The sequence below is a fragment of the Melospiza georgiana genome, chromosome 23 (genome assembly GCF_028018845.1).
Source record: "Melospiza georgiana isolate bMelGeo1 chromosome 23, bMelGeo1.pri, whole genome shotgun sequence".
Classification (NCBI taxonomy): domain Eukaryota; kingdom Metazoa; phylum Chordata; class Aves; order Passeriformes; family Passerellidae; genus Melospiza; species Melospiza georgiana.
This window is the reverse complement of record NC_080452.1, coordinates 9,617,468-9,638,986: the sequence shown is the minus strand read 5'-3', so window position 1 is coordinate 9,638,986 and position 21,519 is coordinate 9,617,468. Positions and strand designations below refer to the sequence as shown.

The window sequence follows — 21,519 nt, the reverse complement described above, 5'->3', positions numbered from 1 at the left end:
ATGTGGAGGGCTCTGGCAGCCTGGCTGGGGCTCCTGACAGGGAAATGGAGCTGCCAGAAGTTTCGTGTGCCCTCTGGGAACTTTCTGCCAGCTCCATGCCATTAGGAGAGCAAAGTGAAAACATTGCACTGCTCCCTCCCTCCTTATTTCTGGGCCTCCCTGCATTTGGATTTTGCTTTTCTTGCCTCTCCTGGTGGTGCTGCTCGGTGCTGGGATGGTGCAGACAATGATTTGCTTTGCCCAGGCACTGCTGAAGCTCTTTGTGTGCCTGGGCTGAGGTGGAGAACCCCAAGAGGAGCAGGCAGACCCCATCCCACCCATCCCACCTTGCTGGGCTCTGCTCTCCCTGCCCTGCATCATTCAGAGCCGTGGGGATGTGATTTGCATTCCTTGCAGCACCGTGGGATCTCTGATCCCCTCTGGGGGGAGATTACACGAGATTGCAGCGAGGCTGGCAGGGAAATTGCTCCAAATTGCAGCTCTCATGGCAAGGACGTGGCTGTGCACAGACTGCTCCTGGGAAGGGAGGGAGCGGAGGGGGACAGGGTGGGACAGGGGGCTCTGGCACCCAGGGACCCTCAGGTGATGCTGATGCTGCTCCATCAGGGGAGCTGCTCTGAGCAGGGGGGCTGAAATGGGCCCAGTGCTGCTGGGTCAGTTTGGGGACAATGTCAGCATTGGGGGTCCCTATCCCTGTAGGGGCTCAGGGCCAGGCTGGGTGGGGGTCTGGGCAACCTGGGATGGTCCCCATTATGGCAGGGGGTTGGAATGAGGTGATCTTCAGGCTCCCTTCCAACCCAAACCTCTCTGGGGCTCTGGGGAACCTGGGATGGTCCCTACCATGGCAGGGGGGTTGGAATGAGGTGATCTTCAGGCTCCCTTCCAACCCAAACCTCTCTGGGGCTCTGGGGAACCTGGGATGGTCCCCACCATGGCAGGGGGTTGGAATGAGGTGATCTTTGGGGTCCCTTCCAGCCCAAACCATTCTGAGGCTGTGTGAGGTGTGCCAAAGAGACTTTGATGTAAATGCAGGCTGTGTTATCTGGCTTTTAGGCAGACACTGGAGAAGCTTTTGTGTGAGTGAGAACTGTGCTACAGCTCCTGACCCCAGCGTGGCCCCAGATCTCTCTGAGGAGCAGAGGCAGCCCAGGAGCCCCAGGCTCTGAGGGATGGAGCTGGAGCCACGCCGTGCCTTTGGCTGCAGCCCGGATCAATGGGGAAGGCTCTGCCCCCTCGCTGTGTAAAACATCCAGAGCAAATGGAGAGTGACAGCAAAGGGGTCAGCGCTCTGGGTCAGCACTGAGGTGCTGGAGGAGATAATCAGACCCTTTTCCTTCCAGTTCAGTGCCTGCCAAAAACACCGGAGTGCCTCACAAAAGTGCAGGGGGCAGCCAAGCGTGAGCACTCAGAGAGGCCAGCACGGGAGGAGCCGCTGTCCCCACCCCAGTGGCACCACCGGCAGCTCAGCCTGCTCATTCTGCTCCGCTCCACAGGCTGGTGAGCCCGCTGTCCCCACCCCAGGGCCACCAGCCCTGCTCTCTCTGCTCTGCTCCAGGGGCTGGTGATGATCTGGGCTTTGTGGGCCAGGGCGTGAAGGGTGAGCCTTGCCCCGCATCACCTGGGAGGGGACAAACTTCTCTGGGATGCTCTGGGAAGTGTTATGTGCTCCCTTCTCAGGATGTTTTGGGAAGTGTTTTGTCTTCCCTTCTCTGGGATGCTTTGGGAAATGTTTTGTGCTCCTTTCTCGGGGTGATTTGGGAAATGTTTTGTGCTCCCTTCTCGGGGTGATTTGGGAAATGTTTTGTGCTCCCTTCTCGGGATGATTTGGGAAGTGTTTTGTGCTCCCTTCTCGGGATGATTTGGGAAGTGTTTTGTGCTCCCTTCTCGGGATGATTTGGGAAGTGTTTTGTGCTCTGTTTTGTGCTCCCTTCTCTGGGATGCTCTCAGAAGTGTTTTGTGCTCCCTGGGGCTCAGGGCAGGTGGAAGCAGCCAGCCTGGATTAGCACTGCTGTTAATGGACCTTGAGAGCATCTCTGCTCCCTATGGGGCTGGGCAAAGCCATAAAATGAGGTGATTTAAGAAGGCCAGACCTCACTAACCACGCTCTAAGGGGTTTCTCTCCTGAGCTTTCCCAAAGAACATTTTGGAGTTTGCTGCTGCTTAGTCCAAATCTCTCTCCCCAAACAAGGCTTTGGTGCTGATTGCATCTCCAAATAGGCTCCCTGCCAGGGATATTTTGACAGAAAGTGTGATAAAATACAACACAGCAGACACCATCCCCCTTACAATTTATAAGGAATTTTGTAACCTGAGGGGATTCATTCTATATCATGTTACAACACATAGTATGGATCCTGTCCTCCTGCTTGCTGTTCCTTTGCACACATAATGAACAAATCTGCTTGTATCTGAGAAATTCTCGTGGCTGGGTTTGAGCTAATCAAGTTCTCGTCTCCCCTCACTTTGTCCCCAGATGATCTCACAGTTATCCCGACTTTCTCAAAAGCACAAAATAAAACACTTTCTGTGAGAGCTGCAATTGCTTTTGACAACTCAATGGCTCTCTGGAATTTGGGGAAACACAAAAAAAAACCCAAAAAACCCCTCCCAGGCTCCTCAGTTCTGCTCCAGCTCCCTTCTCCATCTCTTCCCTGTCATTTACCCCCGTGGAGTGGGAGGGGATGGTGGGAGTGAGATGCTGCTTTAGGAGCTGGCGATAGGTGGGGTTTGGAGGCACGCAGGCGATTCAGCAGGGATAATCAATGGGATTTGGGCATTTTGGGGAATCTGTCTGTGCTGCTCGACGGGCGTTTGCGCAAATGCTCAACAGCTTGAGACGGGAGATTTGTTCCCCACTCCCTCTCCCTGTCAGCTTTTATTTGCCTTCTGTTGCCCTCCCGCACAATCCATAAGCCCTCCTCTTTTGCATGATTGTCTCCATTTGCATTTCCAGCAGATCCACTGACATTTGGCTGGACTCTGGGTGAAACACTCCTTGAAATTAGCCCGCACGTTGAGTTTGTTCTGGGAAGATAAGAAGGGAAGTGGCAGGGGGGCCTGGGGGGGGAATTACACATGTGAAACTGCGCCGGGAAAAGGAGCACCAACAGCCAGACTGCAGGCCAGCAATATTTCTCTGGGATTTGTTTGGGAAGCAGAATTTGTCACCGTGGGCAATGGACTCGTCTCCCTCACCCCAGTGGCTCCCAATCCCAGCACAAACCCGCCTGAGGAAGCCAAAGGATAAATTGTCTGCTCGCCTGCTCTGGAGCTGCTCTGTGGCGCTGGCAATGTGAGACTGAGGAGGAATTTTAATTTCATGCTGTGTAAGAAGAGCGCATGCAACAGTAGCAGCCGTATGGATTTTCATATGAATAGAGTACAGTGCTCGTGACAGGGCAGCAGTGTTGTCCCGCAGGTTTGCATTCTTCTCCTTTCTTTGCCGTTCTCACATTCCCCTCGCCGTCCACCCATCCCCGCACTTGCTGAAATGGAAAGTATGTCCCTGCCAGATGGGTGCACAAAGTGACGCGCCTGTTTCTCAGTTAGATGGCAATTGGCTTCAGAGACCTTTTGTTGCTTTAATTTCTGTGCAATCCAAGTGCGAGTCTGTTTTGCTTGAGAGGGAACATTTTTTAGCCTGGTGCCTCTCTTGCTCAGCTTTGCGGGGATCTAAGCACGAGCACTTTGCAGACAGTGGAGCCCATTAATGCTGCTCTGTCTCTAAAACACCAGGACTTAAATCACTCGCTTGGAGGGGGAAGACAGGTCCTGGGAATGACTGATCCCAGGGATGGGTTGTGTGGGGCTGGACTGGGTGCTTCTCACCCCTTTCTCCTTCCTGGTGATCCTCTCTAGTCCTCACCCAAGAGCTGAAGTCACCTCAGCAGCAAAGAATTTGGTTTGTAAAACGTGTCACGCTTTGTTCGGGGGAGGTTTTGTTTTATTTGATTTTAAAAATTTGCGTGTGTTTGCTAGGGAAGGAGCCTGTAGTGATTTTTTCTTGAGGCTGCTGATCTAATACATTCTGCACAGCCATAAAATATGCTTTAGATAAACTTCTCCCCCTAACATCTGTGAGGAGCACAGCTCTGCTCGTTTCCATGCTAAAGCGCTCGTTAACGCGCCGGCACATCCCGGGCACGTCTGTCAAACCCAATCAGTTTTGCCAGGTAGGGCAGGTGGATAAATCTGTCTGCCTGCACACGCTGCTCTTTCTGATAGCCCTGCATGGGAGGAAGAGGCATGAATGGGGGAAATCCTTTTCCAGGCTGCTGGGGAGGTGTGTGCACGCGGCGGGAGACGAGCGCAGGAATCGCCGGATTGTGGGAGCCCGGGCGCTGGGCTGGGGAAGGGTTTGCAGCAGTGCAAGTGCTCTTCTCTCCCAGCCTCGTCTGTCCCTGTGACAGCTGCTGGCAGCACGCTGAGCTGCAGCCCAGCAGGGCTGGATCTGGCTCTGAGCATTCCCTGCCAGCCAGTGGGAAGGACAGAGGAACCCGCCGGTGTCTCCAGATGGACCTGCCTGGCCATCATCCTTCACTGGGCTGGGCACGGCCCCAGCACTGCCTCAGTGGCCCTGGATAGGGTGGATACTGGGGGAAGTTTCTTCACTGGAACAGTGGTCAGATATTGGAGCAGCTCCCCAGGGCAGTGGTGGAGTCACCACCCCTGGGAAGTACTCACAAAAGGGGCAGAGGTGGCTCTGGGACGTGGTTTGGTGGCACCAGCTGAAGGTTGGGCTTGGTGATCCTGGAGGTGTTTCCCAGCCTGAAGGATTCTGTGTTCCACAGGAGGGGGGGACAGCAGCTCTGGCCATGGTCCCCACCCTGGGCTCACCCTGGTGACAGCTGTGTCCCAGCAGGGGTGGCAGCTCCAGGCAGTTGGGTTCAAGGTTCTCTCCATGGCTCACACTGATACAGCTGCAAGCACATTAAAGAGTCCAGCAGCAAAGCACACCCACAGTTAATAAAATACAGATTTTCATCTGAAATCATGGCCTGAAACAGCTCCCTAATGGAGGGAGGGATGGCTGGGGGGGACAGTGAGATGTGTCCTGCCTGGGCACCTTCACCAAGGACTGAGCTCCACCAGTGCCCCCAGCAGCCTCCAGACACCCAGAGAGGGGGAGGAGCCAGCAAGGCAGGGCACACCACCAGCTCCGAGCCCTAAAGAGCAAGTGCCTCTCTGGATAATTCCAGGAAAATCCCACCAGCCTGCAGGATCACACAATTCCCACCCAAACAATCTGAGGACGGTGAGCTCCCAGTCAGGTTCAACCAAATAATTCCATGTTGAATGTGGTGGGTTCCTCTGAGGGCTGGTGGGTTCTTCCCCAGGGTAATTCCAGGAGATGCTGCCATGGCCTGAGGAGGGAGAGGCTTCCCCAGGGCACCCCTGAGAGATCCTCTCACCCCCTGAGGAGGGTCAGGTTTGTGCCTGGCAGGAGCTGCCTCTCCTCAGCCCGCCTTAGAGAGGCTGTTGAGAAGCAGTTTCAAGTGCAGGCTGAGAGGGAAGCTAAAGTGACCAATAAAGTCTCTCTTCAGCACTTGTAGAGCCTTTGGGATGCTCTTATAAATCAAAGCCTGCAGGTAGGCTCAGGTGCTGGAGCACAGCAGCACAAACAGCATTAATGAGGCCGCGGAACATCATCCCCACAAGCAAAGGGGAGGAGGTTTCATCTTGCACAGCCTGTGCCTCTAATGATGGTGCAAGTCCTTCAGAAGGAAAAAAGGGACAGTCTGGGGAAAAGGACCTTCTGGGCTGGCTCCTTCCCAAAGATCCAGGAGCTGCTCATGTTGCCTGCCTGCTAATTGGAGTTGGCTGTAACTGATTTAGAAAGCGACGGCCTTAGGGAGCTGAGATTGTTGTTTGTGTTTGTCTGGGATTAAATACAGATGGAATTAAAACGAGGGGGGAAGAAAGCCCCACAACAAACCCTCGGCTGCAGGAGGAAGCTTTGATGGAATGAATTCCTGCTGCCGGGTCGGGGTCTCGGTGCCATTCCCATGGAAGCACCGGGGAAACAATGAAAGGGTAGAGGCAGAAATAGAAAGCAAAAAGATGAGTGGACTCTGATGAAAGGAGTCGTATTAATAATGAAAACTGGAGGGTTTGAAGCTGCTTTAGAGTGAATTTTCAAGGCACAGAGCCCCTGGGGAGCAGGTGGAGGCACAAAGCACAGCACTCCAGATGCTCAGAGCAGGACCCGGCTCCCAGCCAGGCTCTGGCAGCACAAACTGCAGGAGGAGACAGGGAAATACCAAAATACCTGCTGGGCTGGGCTGGCCAGGCCATTCTCCTCCAGCACCAGGAAAATTGGGGTCCCGTGGCTTGAGGTCACAGCAAGATTCCTTCACAGCTGAGTGCAAGCCACGACACAAGCAATAAATCACGGCAGTGACAGAGCAGGAGCATCATTAGCAGATTTCTCTCTGCAGAGGTGTGGGTGTGCAGGGGGCTGTGCTGCTCTGAGCAGTGGGAAAGGAAGGCAAGAAGGAGCTCAGCTCCTGTGACACTGGGCCTCGTGCACAGAGGCTGCTGTGGCTGCCAGCACTGGGAAAATCTGTCCTGGGAGGGAACTTTCCACATCAGCCCTGAGCCTTGGCTCGGTTCGTAGCCCTTGTTTTAAAAGCCTTGGGAACATTTGATACCTGCTCTGTTTTTACTGAGAGCAATTCAAAGAACCCCACCTTGCTGGAACTGCAGCTCCTGGGGGCAGGGGATGGCAAAGGGCCCCGTGGTGTCCCTCAGGTCACCTCAGAGCTGGCTGGAGGGGACTGAGCAGCTCCTTGTGACCGTGTTCACAGGGGTCTGAGCGTGAGGGAAGAGACAGGATCTGACTCCATGTTGCAGAAGGCTGATTTATTATTTTGTGATATATATTACATTAAAGCTATACTAAAAGAATAGAAGAAAGGATTTAATCAGAAGGCTGGCTAAGAATAGAAAAAGAAAGAATGATAACAATGGGGGCTGTGGGATGGTTCTGAGCCTGCTCCTCACACAGGGGGCTGGGGTCTGCACTATCCCAGCCACAAAAACTCAGCCCCTACAGCAGCAGCAAACAAAACTGCCCAAACAGAGAGCAAGACCCTTCTACAAAAGCAGAAAAACCCTTTGTGTCCTCGAGACACTCCAACAAATACTCCCACAATGATATTCCTTTCAAGCCTGTGTTTCAGCAGGCTGGTGTTGAGTCTGAAGATGAAGGTGTGACTGCTGAGAGGTGTCTGTAGTTTGTCACAGGTGAATTTTAGAAAGAAAACAGAAATATTTGACAGTGCCTTCAGCAGCTCAGCTCCTTGTTGTTGGGGATGTATGAAATGGTTAAGCGAAGGTGTCTTCTCTCTGTGCTTTCTTAGTTTCTCTGCCTCCCTGTTGGCACACGCATCCACATTCTCCGTTCCTCTCCCATCTGCTTCCCCTTCCCAAAATTCGAACATTTCACTCTTAAAATTCTGCCTTCATGTATATGAATGAACGAGGAAAATATCACTGCAAGCCACGAGGGCTGGGTGCTGGGATGGTTCTGCTCTGCACAAGGGCTGGGTGCTGGGATGGGTTCTGATCTGAACAAGGGCTGGGTGCTGGGATGGGTGCTGGGATGGGTGCTGGGATGGTTCTGCTCTGCACCACAAACCCCTCGGAGCTCTGGTGGCCTCCAGCCCTGCCTGGTTGTGCTGCTGGTGCTGAGCATCCCCTGGTTCCCCACCAGGCTCTCAGCTGTGCCTCTCAGGTGCTGAATTTGGGCAAGCAGGGCTGGTGCTGTCCCAAAATCCCGGTGAGACGGGGGCACCGCTCCAACATCAGCAGGGAGGGGGCTCTGTGTGAGCTGCTGGCCTGGCTCCATGCCCAGCCCCTGGGGCTGTAACTGGAGCAGCACTTTGGGGAGATGAGGCCCCTGGAGCAGGGGAAGCTTTGAGGGAAGCAGCCCAAAGGACAGCACAGGGGGAGCTGCTCCAGTGTTGAATTACTGAGCCACACACGCAGTGTTTGCCTAACCAGCCAGACCTGAATTGCTGTTCAAACACTGCTCTGCTGCCTGACGCTGGCAATCAGGGAGCTAATTACACTGGATTAGGGTTTTTCTCTTAATTACATGAAAAATTTAGCGCGGCTGATGTTCATGAGGCTGCAGGGGATTAGGGCGGAAGGAAGGCACGTGTTTGTCTGCAGGTCAATGGTGGAGCAGGGCAGGAATGTGCTGGGGCTGTGCCTGTGCCACCCCTGCAGCCAGCCTGGGCCCACTGCTGTGCTGGTGTTGGGAAGGGACAGGGGGACAGGGACAGGGACAGAGGGACAGGGACAGACGTGTGCCCTGAGCCCAGCAAACCCCACTGCATCCAGGCCTGAGCATCGTTCCATGTGTTGTTGCACACCCAGATTATTCAGAGCCAGCTCATCTGCTTATCTGCTGATTGATGCTGAGATGCTGCAAAGGGCATGTGCCAAAGGCTTAGGGAGTTTCAGTGCAGAGATGGAGGAGATTTTGCTTTTTATTTTTATTTTTATCCTTGATCTGCCCCAGAATAGCACTGGGGAAGCAGCTCAGAGGGGCAGCAGGAGCTTTCCTCGCACATCAGGAACCTGAGCTACCTCAAACCTCTGTCTGATGGAGACTGGGGCATGAATGAGCACACAGGGAGAGATTTGGATTTATATTTTAGAGCCTCCCCTCAGGATTCCTCAGTGCTTCCAGGACAGGGAATGCACCAGCCAACGTCCCTGGGCCCAGCCAGCCCCATGGCCCTGCCTGGTGCCCTCCTGCAGGTGACATTTCTGCGTGCCCAGGGATGCTGAACAGCCCCAAACAAGGAGCCAGGCCCTGCCGGGGCTTTGCCAGAGCCCAGGCAGGCAGCAGGGCCAGGGGAGAGCTGCAGGCAGCCCTGGGGCACTGCCAGCCTGCCCGGGGCTCTCTGTCCTCACACGACCTCCAGACCCAGTCCTTTGTGAGGCTGTGCCCCAATTCACAGCCAGAAAATGCCCATGGGCAGCTGCAGCTCTGCAGGCAGGAGGGCCTGGGGGCTGGGAGACACTCATCCCCCTCATCTCCCTCATTTCCCTCATTTCCCGGGAGCTGAGCTGAGCTGAGCTCGGTAATTCTCTCACATCCTCTGCCCCAGCAAGGTTAGATCTGATCAGTAACACATGACTGCCTCTGCATGCACAAGTGGAACCAAAAATATGCACGGCCCCCTTGTTCACCTGCTGGCTCCTGCCTGACCCAGAGCGGCACAGAACCACCAGGCAGGGTTTATCCACAGCTTTAGAAACCCCACAGACAATAAAACGTGGATTCTCTTATTTCCTTCTGGGCTTTGGCCCTCGGCAGCTCTGAGTCTGGCTCGTGTTCCAGCATCCCCGGGAGGTGCTGGGCAGGAAATCGAAGCCATTTCAAACATATTACTTACATGATGTTTTCAAAGAGGAAAGAGAATAATATTTCCTGAGGAACTCTGCGGCTCCCACCTGATCAGCTGGAAGCCGTGGCTTTGGAGAAACAGGGTTTTTTGTGTGGCAATTTTTGACAGTCATTTAGTTTTTCCCTCCTTGGGGAGAATCACGACGCACTGAAGCTCGTTTAGAGCAAACTCCACATTAGACAGTCTTGTCTAAGTGGCTTTTGATGCCATTTTACATGGCCACTCAAGGTCAGCAAAGCAAAGCAAGCAGGACCAATCCCTTCAGCTGTGAAATGCAGAGCTGGAGGAGGATGTTCCTGGGGAGAGAGAGCCTGGCACGGAGCTGTGCAGGATTATTCAGCTGGAAGGGCACAGGTGAGCTGTGGACACACAACACAGATGCAGGGCTATTTTGGGGGCTTTGGGCAGGAGCTGCAAATGGTTTGTGACAGGCAGATACCTGGCGCCTGCCTCGGCCTGAATAACGCCAGAACAACACCAGCTGTGGGCTTGCTCCGGTGCTTGCTGTCCCTTGCAGGGCTCAGGCTCAGCACTCAGCCCTGCTCTCCCGTTTCTCACTCCCCAAATGCCTCTCGCAGCTCCCTCCATCCCTGAGTGTGTCCTGCAAGCACAGCCAGGCACTTTTGGGTTTCTGTGCTGCCCCTTGTGTCCCTTTGGGTCCCTCTAACACCGAGCCCAGCTCTGGCTCAGGGCAAGGGGCAGAGAGTGGGAAAAGGCAGGGAACGACCCTGCCCTGGGTTTGTGGCACCCACAGGGCTCAGGGGCAGCCTGGGCTGTGCCCACCCAGTGCAGCAGGATGGGCAGAGCCTTCCTGGGGGCACAGAATGGGAAGGAGCTTCCCTCGGGATGGGAGGGAGAGCTGGGCCTCCAGGAGAAGACAATGCTGCTGATTTAAAGCACCATCCAAAGCAATCCAGCCTCGCCAGCCCAAATTTCAATCTAATGAATCCATCCCCGGAAGAATACTACTTAATTAATTAGCAGCTCATTTGCATGAGGTGGCATGTTATTAAAGTTGTGCTGCTGCAAGTAGGGCTGTGACAAGGTGTGAGCTGACAGCTTTTCAAATAAAAAGTCTTTTCAAGGAACGATCTCCTGAACTGGCAGCTTTGTTCTGAACGAGCCTCTCGTGCAGTAATAAATTAAAGACATGGGGCTGCTGATTAGGCTCTGCATGGTGCCTGTGTGCCACCCTCCCCGCCTCATCCAGAGCAGCTCTGCACGAGGGTGGGAGAGCCTGGAGGAGGAAGGAACCTCTCCAGTGGCAATTTCTCATAGGGGTTTGTCCTGTCAGGGTGTCTGAGCTGCTGCTTCACCCCAACAATTGGCTCCTTTCCCCTCCAGAACCCTGCAGAAAGGCAGCAGGGGATCCTTCTCCTCATCCCTTTCCTCGTGGGAGAGGAATAAATGTTTGTGGGATGTCTTCTCCTGGCAGATCCAGCACTGTGGGTGCCCCCACACAGACAGTGAGGCTGGGGGTCCCTGCCCACCCTGCTCCCCCCTCCCACCCCCTGGAATGCCAAGGAACAAACCCAGCCCCAGCTGCTCAGCCAGGGGAGTCAGAGATCCTGCAAGGCAGGAGCTGCCTGAGCCAAGGGCAATTTTAAATTCCCAGTTTAATCCATTGGAAAGGTGGGCTCCAGGTGAGAGGGGACCTGTGTGGCTCTCCTGGGGAGCTGGGGCAGTGCTGGGATGATCCCACCATGCCTGAAATGCAGCCTTTGTGCAGCCTTTGTGCAGCCTTTCTCCCTGGGGCTTTGCAGGGGCAGCCCCAGCAGTGATTAGTGAGAGTATTTAGTGTTCACTTGGGCAGTGTGTGCTTGGAGGGGATGGATTTGCTCTCGGGAGCTGCTTTACCCCAGCCTGACAGCGCCACGGGCTCCTGCAGGGACCCATCCATGGAGGCTGTGGGGCCAAGACAAAGGTGATGCCCACGGTGACAGAGCCCTTCCCTCCCAATCAGGGAGAAAGGCATAAAGAAAATGTGGCAGGAGAGAAAGAGCCTGGCAGAGAGGGAGCCTGCAGGTAATGAAGTTAATTGGATATGCTGATTGGAATGGAATGTGCATGTGAGGTTTGTCATTAGCTTTCTCGGGGACACATCTGTGATTTAAAGGAAAGGCACCCAATGGGGTTCCTGTGGCACTTGAATTCTGAGGGGAGAATTCCCACATGGAGCCCAGTCCCATCCTGCTGCTCCTGCCTGCAGGGAAGGCTGGACTGGGGACATGGGGAGGGATCCTGCAGGGGCCTGGAAACTTTTTGGGTAATAATTTGCACTTTCAGTTGTGGATTCTCCCCTCCTGGAGGTTGCCGTGGGGGTCTGAGGATGCAGGACCAGGAGAATCATGCAGGGCCAGATTTCACTCCACTGCCATTCCAAAAATCAGCAAGTTCAGGCAGTGCCTGCTGCTCCTGGGCCTGGGAATCCTCTCAGGAGCCCCTCCAGTGCCTCCCTGGTGTTTCCACATGGAAACCAGAGTGCTTTGGGACCCATGAGGCACTTTCAGAGGTGGGGAGGAGTCAATGGTGGCCCTGCTGCAGGACCCAGGCTGGGCAATCAGCCCCTCATGCAGGACTTGTTCAGCTGTTTTCTCTGGCACCGGGAATTCCACCCTGAGTCAGCCTGCTGGAAACACCCCTAATGCAAACAGACAGGTAATTTAATCACGGAAAGTTCCTGCAAAGAGATTCGATGTCTCCTAATGGGAGCCTGCTGGGGGGAATGCAGAGCTATCCCAGTGCCTGGGCACAGCACCTGAGGGGAACTCTGTGCACGAGGTGTGCTGGAGCTTCATGTCAGATTACATCCGTGAGTGGCTCCTACACGCTGCCACAATGTGGTATTTGGCTAATCTCTGCTGATAAAGCCCAGCTTAGCCTGCAGCTGCATTGTGGGGGTATTAGAGAGCTCAGTGTGAGCTCTGCAGGGCTGCAGCTCCTGCACCCAGCACATCCTGCTCCTCCACCGGGCCGCCCTGCGAGCTGGGATGAGTTTGGATTTGCAGATTATGTCATCAGGCACCTCTCAGCAGAGATTTGTAAACACCCAGCAGGAGGGACGGGCTGGATGTGGCCCGGGCAGCTCTTCGTGTCCCTGTCTGAGTGTGACAGCCTGTGCTGTGTCCTCCTGGGCTCTGCTGTCCCTCTGATCCCCGTTTCCAGCTCCTGAGGTGCCTCTCCCACCCCTGTGCTCCCCTCTCCCCCAGGGCTGTGCTAGATGAGCCCTGCATTGGGGATGAGCCCTGGATTTGGGTGAGCCCTGGATTGGGGGTGAGCCCTGGATTGGGGGTGAGCCCTGCATTGGGGGTGAGCCCTGCATTGGGGGTGAGCCCTGGATTTGGGTGAGCCCTGGATTTGGGTGAGCCCTGCATTGGGGGTGAGCCCTGGATTGGAGGTGAGCCCTGGGTTGGGGGTGAGCCCTGGACTGGGGGTGAGCCCTGCATTGGGGGTGAGCCCTGGATTTGGGTGAGCCCTGGATTGGGGGTGAGCCCTAGACCGGGGGTGAGCCCTCGATTTGGGGAAGAGCCCTGGGTTGGATTTGGGATGAGCCCGCAGGTGCAGGGCCGGTCCCACCCCGCGCTCCAGGACAGTTCAGGAGCTGTGGCACGGCACCCACACGAGAGGCAGAGGGATGATTTCCCTCCCCAAACGTCAACAAGAGGCTTCCTGCTGGGTGAGATGATCCCTTTCTTCCTCCCCGGCCGCGGGAATCATCGCTCTCCTCTCTGACATCATCATTTGTTGCCGTGGAAACCGAGCCCTGAGCGGGAGATGCAGTGGAGCATCCTGGTGTCACTGGGTGCCCTCGGCCTGGGCTGTGGCCAGGGGGCTCTGGGGGCTCCGGGGCTCCGACACCCACCCAGGGAGGGGCTCTGCTGTGCCCCTGTCCCGTGCCCCGGGCACAGAATCCCCGAGAGCCCCAGGGCTGCTCCCTGGCCATTGTGGGGGCAGGAGGGCACAGGCAGTGCCACCACCCCGTGCTGCGCCCCAAAACTCCATGCCAGGCACCAAACCCATGCCAGGCACCAAACCCATGCCAGGCTCCCGCTCCAGGCACAGCTCCGAGCCCTCAGCCGGGCTGGAGGGGCACTCAGCGCTGCCTCCAGCCCCGAGCTGCAATTCCCAGTTGGAATTGGTCTGCACCAGCCTTGTCCAGTGGTATCTCTCTTTATTAGCCCTGTCTGACCTCATTACTAGAAAGAAGCTCAATTTAACGAGCTGCTGGTGCCCTGAGGGAACTCTGGAAAACAGTTGTTTTTCACAAAGGCTGCTGATCCTTCATGTCCGGGCTCCCACTCCTGTCTGGCCATTAATCAGTCCTTTGTACGGTGCTGGCTGTGGAGCCCTGGCAGCCCCGCGTTCCTGCTCTTTATTTCTGGGTGATTTCTGTCCCTCTGTCCCCGCTGCAGCGCGGGTGACTCAGGTGGCAGCACCCAGTAAGGCACTGGGCTCATACTGGTGTGGCTCTGATCTGATTCTCGGTATTTCACTGGGGCTGTGACGATCCGAATTCTCACAGGTGAAATTAAAGCAGGGTTTGACCTTCTGCCTTTTGGGGGATTTTGCTTTCTCTGACCTTCTGCCTTTTGGGGGATTTTGCTTTCTGAAAATTCAGGGCTCAATCCTGCCAGGGGCTCCTGTGCCTGGCTGTGGGTGTTCCACAGAGCGCTCACATTCCCACCTGATGTTCCTCTATGGCACTGAACGCTCGGGAGGGGAAGGGGAAAAGAGAGAAATGCAGGAAATGAATGTGTTTGTGTGTATCCAACATCTCTGTGCATGGCAGGAGGCACCGGGGCCCTTTCCAAGGGGAGGATTTATTCGGAGAGGGTGCAGGGGAGCAGCTCTGCTCTCCTGGTGTTCCCGGCTGGGGTGGCTCGTTTCTCAGCTAAATCAAAGATTTTTAACAACCTGCTGTCTTAGCTCCCAGGGACAGAAAGCAGAGCCAGCCCCTTCTGTGCCAGTCCTGCCTGTTCTGTAGGTTTGGCCTTGGGGTTTTCCTGCCTTTTGCTCCGTTATGCGGGAACACACTCCAAAGCAGGGAATTTCGGGGCGGCAGGTGGCATCTCTGGGATAAGGGGTTTGCCTAGGGCCGTGTTCCCTCTCCTGGAGGGGCAGCAGGGGCATCCTGGAAATTTCCAGCAATTCCCGACAATTCCCGGCAATTCCCGGCAATTCCTGGCAATTCCCGGCTCATTCCCGGCAATTCCCGACACATCCTTGGCGCATCCCGGAACATTCCCAGCACATCCCCGGCACATCCCAGCAATTCCCGGCTCATTTCTGGGACATTCCCGGCAATTCCCAGCATTCTCGGTAATTCCTGGCACATTCCCGACACACTCCCGGCTCATCCCCGGCAATTCCCGGTACATCCTTGGAACATTCCCGGCTCATCCCCGGTACATTCCCGGCTCATCCCCGGCAATTCCCGGTACATCCTTGGAACATCCCCGGCTCATCCCCGGTCCCCGGCCCATCCCCGCTGTCGCTGCCCGCCCATGGCTCCCCCAGCCCCGTTCCCATCCCGCGGCTCCCCAAACGCGCAGATCCTGGTGGCAAAGGCAATGCCAAGAGTTTGTTTCTCCCGCTGCCCTCCCCGCGCTCAGCCCCCGAGGCCATCAATTATTAACTCGGGCAAGGGAAGGCGGCGTTTCCTCCGCAGCAGCGGCTGCTGGCAGGGATGGGGCTTGTCACAGCCCGGGCAGGTTTTCCTGCGGGAGCAGGGCGGTGTTTGGGAGGGATGGAGGGATGCTTGGGCTGGGCTGAGCTGGCCTTGCCTCGCTGAACCCTCCAGGCAGGAAAGTGGCAGCAGCATCTCCGGGTTTTAAGCAGGGATGATGCTCCAGGAGGATTCGGTGGAGATTATCCAAGTGTCATTCTATAGGTGTCTGGAGAATTAAAATATACCTCTGCGGCAGCTTGGCTTTGCTGTTGGCTGTAGAGTTTTGTGGTCTCCTTTCAGGTTTATTTTAGAGAGAATCTTAAAAGTTTACAGTTTTCCTTCCCCCTGGATGGTCAATCATGGCTCACTGGAGGTCTCTGTGCTCGCCTTGCAACCACAAAACTCTCTCATTATTTCTCCTGGAGTGAAGAAATCACACTGGCTGCAGTGCAGACAGAACCTTCATTTCAGCTCCTGCTCCCACCCTGCTCTGTCTGCAGTCCGGAGCTGAGATTTTTGGATTCATTCCTTTCCCTACCTTGCTGCCCTCCTCCCTCACCCCAAAACAAAGGCAGGATTTGTCAGCTGTGAGTGCCCCTGACCTGTGCGTGTGTTTTGCCCCGCAGATCCGGGCGGATGGGCCGCCCCAGGGCGGGATCCAGTACGAGGTGGTGCCGGTGTTCAAGGACGGCAGCCCGGTGCTGCGGGACATGGCCTTCTCCATGGACCACAAGTACCTGTACGTCATGTCAGAGCGCCAGGTGAGTGCCTGCTGCCCATCCCCGCTCCTCCCCTCAGCGCTGCGCTCTGGAGATCAGCCCCGGGGTGCTGCGTGGGGATAAGGGCTTGGAGGGCCAGGAGCAGCTCGGGGCTTTGTGCCCCTGAGCAGAGATTGGCATCAGTGCTTGGGGGAGAGCTGAACCTGCTTGTTCCTGGCTGGAAGGGATGGGAACTGGGCTGGTTTGGGGGAGAGCTGAACCTGCTTGTTCCTGGCTGGAAGGGATGGGAACTGAGCTGGTTTGGGGCTCTGAGCTGGGGCAGAGCTGACCCTGCTTGTTCCTGGCTGGAAGGGATGGGAACTGGGCTGGTTTGGGGCTCTGAGCTGTTCCTGCCTCGGTCATGAACCACAGGGGTTCCTTGGTTATAAAGTTATTTGGAAACAGGGCAGAAATGTTTGAGGAGAGGGCAAAGTCTTCTCCCCACTGAAAGCCTCAAGTGAGTGAACCCCTGAGGCTGAGGAAGGCATTTTGTGCTTGTTGGAAACTCTCATGGACAGACGCTTGCATGAGCAGCCACAAGTTTCAGATCCCATCCAGCTCAGGCTGGATAATGAGATCGGTGCAAACTTTGCAATTGAATTATTTTATTCAAATGTTAATGCTTGGTCACTGTGCAGGAGCCACGTGCTGCCCGTGCTCCCAGCAGGGAGGAAAGGACCCGGTGTGGATCTCAAACAGTTGAGGAAGTGTTTTCATTAGGAGCAAAGTCCAGGGGGAATGCCTCTAACTCATCTTTTATGAGGCAAGAGCGTCTTAATATTCATCAAAGCGCTAATTTGCTTAATTGTGAAACAAAAAGATGTGAAGAGAATTAGCAAATAATAGAATATTCCTGGAACATTAATTCCATTTCCAGCCACGGCTCTGCCTTGGGGAGGCTCCAGGAGCTGGGGGCTGCTGCCTCTCATTCCTTGCAGGCTTTGCCACAGGATTTGCCTGTTGCCCTTGCAGCAATGCGTGCTCTGGGTCCCAAAATGCAGCAGCCCATGCATATGGATCTGTCAGCTCCCGTGGTGACCCCAGTGCCCCCATCCTGCAGTGTGATAGGTCAGCAAAGAGCAGCCAAGGAGATATTGTTCCCTGGTTCTCTATAAAGGAGGCTGATGATTGAAAAGGGGTCAGAACCGAGAGGAGGAGGGAGGTCCAGCAGCCCCGGAGGGCTGAGGCTGTAAATGGTGAGAGGAGCCCTCAGAAGGACTGAGAACACACAGCAAAAAACGGCCTCTGAGGGCTGGAAATGGAGAACAAACCGAGATTTGCCGCAGCAGAATGCCACAGAGAGCAGCTGCTCCTGGCAGGGCTGTGCTGCAGTTACCGTGGGGGGAGGATTGCCCAGAGCTGGGGTTTGATATCTGAGACAGAACCAGGCCAGGGCTGTGTCCACACACAGCCCTGGAGAATGGCTGGGGTTGTGGATTCACCTGGGGAATGGCTGGGGTTGTGGATTCACCTGGGGAAGGTGCTGGGGGTTGTGGATTCACCTGGGGAAGGTGCTGGGGTGTGTGGAATTTACATGGGGAAAGTGCTGGGGTTTGTGAATTCACCTGAGGAAGGTTTTGGGCGTTGTGAATTCACCTGGGGAAGGTGTTGAGGGTTTGTGGAATTTATGTGGGGAAGGTTTTGAGGGTTATGGAATTTATCTGGGGAAGGTGCTGGGGGTTGTGCAATTTACCTGGGGAAGGTGCTCCCCAACAGCTGCTGGCACCTCCTGAGCCCCTCTGGACATGGGGACAGCCCTGGGACAGCCCTGAGATGGGGTCTGGGGGCAGCTCCCAGGCCTGGGGCTGTGGAGATGGAGCTGTGCGACTGTGGGGCTGTGGAGATGGGACTGTGAGGATGGAGCTGTAGAAATGGAGTTGTGGGGATGGAGTTGTGGGGATGGGGTTGTGAGGATGGGGCTGTGGGGATGGATGGAGCTGTGGGACTGTGGGGATGGAGCTGTGGGGATGGGGCTGTAGAAATGGAGCTGTGGGGCAGTGGGGATGGGGCTGTGAGGATGGGACTGTGGGGATGGGGTTGTGAGGATGGGGCTGTGGAGATGCTTCCCACAAAGGATGGAGGGAGCTCCTCGGCACGGAGCCCAGCTCCCTTCTGTGCAGGCAGCAGGCAGGACCAGCTCAGTGCAGAACTGCAGGGAAAAGAGCCTCTCCCTGCTCAGCTCTGGAGCTGTGGCTGCAGGCACAGCCCTTCCCCATCCCCTGGCTCCTGTCCCAGCCCTGTCTGTGCTTCGCTCCAGTTTTTTCCTCCCTCTTTTTTTCAAGCTCTCCCAGAGCCTTTCATGTCTCGCTGCCAACTCCTTCCAAAGCAGAATATTTGACATTTGATTTCACTCCCACAAAGCACAGAAGCAACAGTTGCACAGCCCGATCCGGGGGAGAGAGGAATAAAGAAACTTTGCTTCCAGGCACTCGGGGGCTCTTGAACCACTCGGTTTAAGGGTGGTTATTAGGAGCTCTTTCAGGTTCCCTTCTCACAGCACCTGCTTTCAAACACTCACAGGGGAAAGGAGAAGTGGCTCTGACACTACTTAAAGCAGGAATTCATTGCTCAGTGTTGGTGGAGCAAACAAAGCCCATTTCTGCACACAGGCTGGGCAAGGCTGGGGAGAGCTGGATGGGGATGGAGATGATGGAGATGATGGGGATGATGGAGATGATGAGGATGATGGAGATGATGGAGATGATAGGGATGGTGGAGATGATGGAGATGGAGATGGAGATGATGGGGATGATGGAGATGGTGGAGATGATGGGGATGATGGGGATGATGGAGATGATGGGGATGATGGGGATGATGGGGATCATGGGGATGATGGAGATGATGGGGATGGTGGAGATGATGGAGATGGGTGGCATTGCAGGAGCTTTGTGAGGTTCCAGGGTGGGAATAGCACTGGCTCTGGCAGGCACTGGCAGAGCTAATCACCCCAAAATCCCAATTTTTATTCACCATCGGTTCTGTGGTGAGGGAACCATCACAGCCACAGTGAGGGGACCATGGCTCTTCTCAGCCACTGCCCAGGATGAGCTGCTTAATTTTTCACAGACAATTTCAATTAATGGTTTCTACCAGGCAAAAAAACCCAAACAAACAAACAAACAAACAAACAAAAGGCATTGACATGGAATTAGTTTCCGCTTCACTGATGAGACATGAGGTGCCCCTGGGGCTGATCAAACAGCAGGTGAGGAGTTAATGGCAATGTTTGACAATTGTGGGGCCACCAACGCCCCCTGATTTAAAAATCCCCATTTTGTCACAGAGTCTGTCACAGAGCCCTCACCAACAACCCCTGCACGTGCAGAAAATCTCTTGCAGAGGGAAGGGCTGAGGCTCCCACAGGTGCTGCTCGTGCTGGGCAGAAGTGGCTCTGTACCTCAGCCCAGCAGCATCAATTGTCTGGCTGTCAGTTGGGTTTCCTCAGCGTGTGCAAGCTCCAGCCCCGTCAATCCTGTGGGATGAGGGTGCTCTGACGGCCCCAGGGCTGCAGGAACCCCCTCTGCTCCCCCAGGCAGGGCCGTGGGCATTGTGTAAGCATCAGCAAAAACAGGGCCAAAGATTTTCACAGCTCTGACAGAAGAAGGAATTTGGTTATTTTTAAGGCAGGAGTGAGAGGAGCTCAATCAAACCCAGGGCAGGGATTGCTGGCTCCAAAAGATTTCAGCACCTAATCAAGGGCTGCAGACGTGGAATTTAAATCAGCGGGATGGAAATGGTGGCTGGGAGGAAGTTCCTGTGTTAGGGGTGAGGAAAACATGCCAGGAGGGCCCTCTCCACCCCAGCCTGGGCATCAGGGCTCCTGGCACAGGTGGGAGCTGCAGGGGCAGAGGAGCTGGTGCTGAGCAGGCTCTCCCTCTGCCCTCACTGCCTCCTCCCTGCCCAAAAACAACGGTGAATTTTCCATTCCCTATTTCCCAGCTCATGATGCCTCAGCTCTGGTGCTCCTCAGGTGAACCCCCAGGTGAGGTGCTGGGGGAAGAGCAGCACCTTCCTCAGCAGGCAGCGCCCAGGGTGCTGTAGGTGCAGAATTCACTTTGCAGAGCCATCCTCCACGATCCCTGCAGCCTCCATGGGCTCGGGAGCTGCTCCCAGCCCAGCTGATTCGGGCACAGGGGAGGATTTCCCTGCTCTGAGGGGTGGAACAGAGCAGCCTCCTCCTCTGGGAGCCTCAGCACTCCCCAGGCAGATATGAGAGCCCTGAACCACCCTGTGAACACCAACAAACACAGCAGAGCCCTGAGGGAGCCCCTGCTGCTCCAGGCAGTGCTGGATGATGCACTCTCTGCGGCTTTGGAGGGCACAGGTTTGTGTTCTTTGATGGAACCACAGAACCACAGAACGGTTTGGGTTGGGAGGGTTCAGATCTCATCTCATCCCGCCCCAGGTTGCTCCCAGCCCTGTCCAAACTGGCTTTGAACTCTGCAGGGATGGGGCAGCCACATCTCCTCCTCCTTTATTCCCAACCTGTTGCTTTTCCACCGACTGAACTCCCCTTCCCTCTCCACATCCATCACTGTGTCTTTAGGTAAAGAAATTGTCTTTTAGCCTGCTCTGGGAGCAGTGAAATATTTGCTTTGCAAGTGCCCCTGTGCCAGGAGCTGCAGCTCTCCAGGGATAATTTGTTGTGCATTCCTCTGCCCTGTAACCCCCAGAGGCTTCAGTCCTGTGCAAACTGCTTTGCTTTGGGATGAATTTTCTGGATGCTGAGGGAGGGGGAGGCAGACAGGAGCTGCCCAGATGATTTAGGAGAGATTGGATTGGAGTGAGGGCTGAGAAAAACAGGGGAGCCCATCAGTCCTGGAGCCTGAGCAGGGCTGTAAATACCGATGGTGTCCTGAGGAGAACTGAGAAAACATGATAAAAAATGCACGAGGCGTGGATAAAAGGGTCTGCAGTCATCAGGAGGGAAAAAAAAAATGAACTGATTAAATTTTTAACTACATTATCTGCTAGTTGAACAGCCATTTAGCTGGACATAATCTCAGCAAACTTGGAGCACAGGGAGAAGGGCTCAGCTGGATCCCACCAGAGGTGCCCAAAATCCCTTCTCCCCTGAGAGTCCCTCCACCTGCCCACGGGCTGGGACAGAGAGGAGCTGGATGGGCACAGGAGCCCCTGGAGAGGAAGGGTTGTGTGTGCACAGCTCCTCCTCCATCCTCCCAAATTTCCCGGCCTCAACTAGGAATAATTAAGAAATCCCGCTAAAAGCTTGTCTGCTCTCATTAACAATACCTGGCTGCCAGGGAGGATGTGTTAATTACCATGATTGCCCAAAAAGCCAGCCCGGGCAGGTGGGGCCCTGCTGGGCTCCTGCTGCCAGCACATTTGTCAGCCCTGCTGGGGCTCACCTGGCCCAGAGCTCCCCCAGCCCCAGGGATGTCTGTCCAGACCCAAAACAAGCGCAGACAGCTCCTGTGAGGTGAGGAATCCTTGGAGAATGAGCTTTGCTGGAAGAAGGGCTGCGGGAGGCGTTGCTGTGAGCGGGGGTCAGTGGATTTGTTTTTCCTGCATGAGTTATGTCTCAGACATTGCCCGTGTGGTTGTTCCTTTCAAGTGCTGCCTGCCTTTGCCTGCAGTTTGTTTGTTTTGCTTTGGTTTTTTCTTTGTATTAGGGCTGTTTCTTCCCCTGCCAGTCACAGCCACAGGGTTC

General features: G+C 55.3%; 1 protein-coding gene across 2 annotated transcripts in view; it reads left to right on the top strand.

Annotated features, from left to right (window-relative positions):
• PLXNA2 (plexin A2) overlaps positions 1 to 21,519 on the top strand; it is a 136,953-nt gene that overhangs the window by 31,466 nt on the left and 83,968 nt on the right. For both annotated transcript variants that reach the window (XR_009115531.1, XM_058039985.1), the window contains exon 4: positions 15,717 to 15,851. Coding sequence is in view for 1 of the 2 variants with exons in the window: in XM_058039985.1 (XP_057895968.1) it covers positions 15,717 to 15,851 (135 nt within the window). In the remaining variant the exon portion in view is untranslated. The remainder of the gene's footprint in view (positions 1 to 15,716; positions 15,852 to 21,519) is intronic.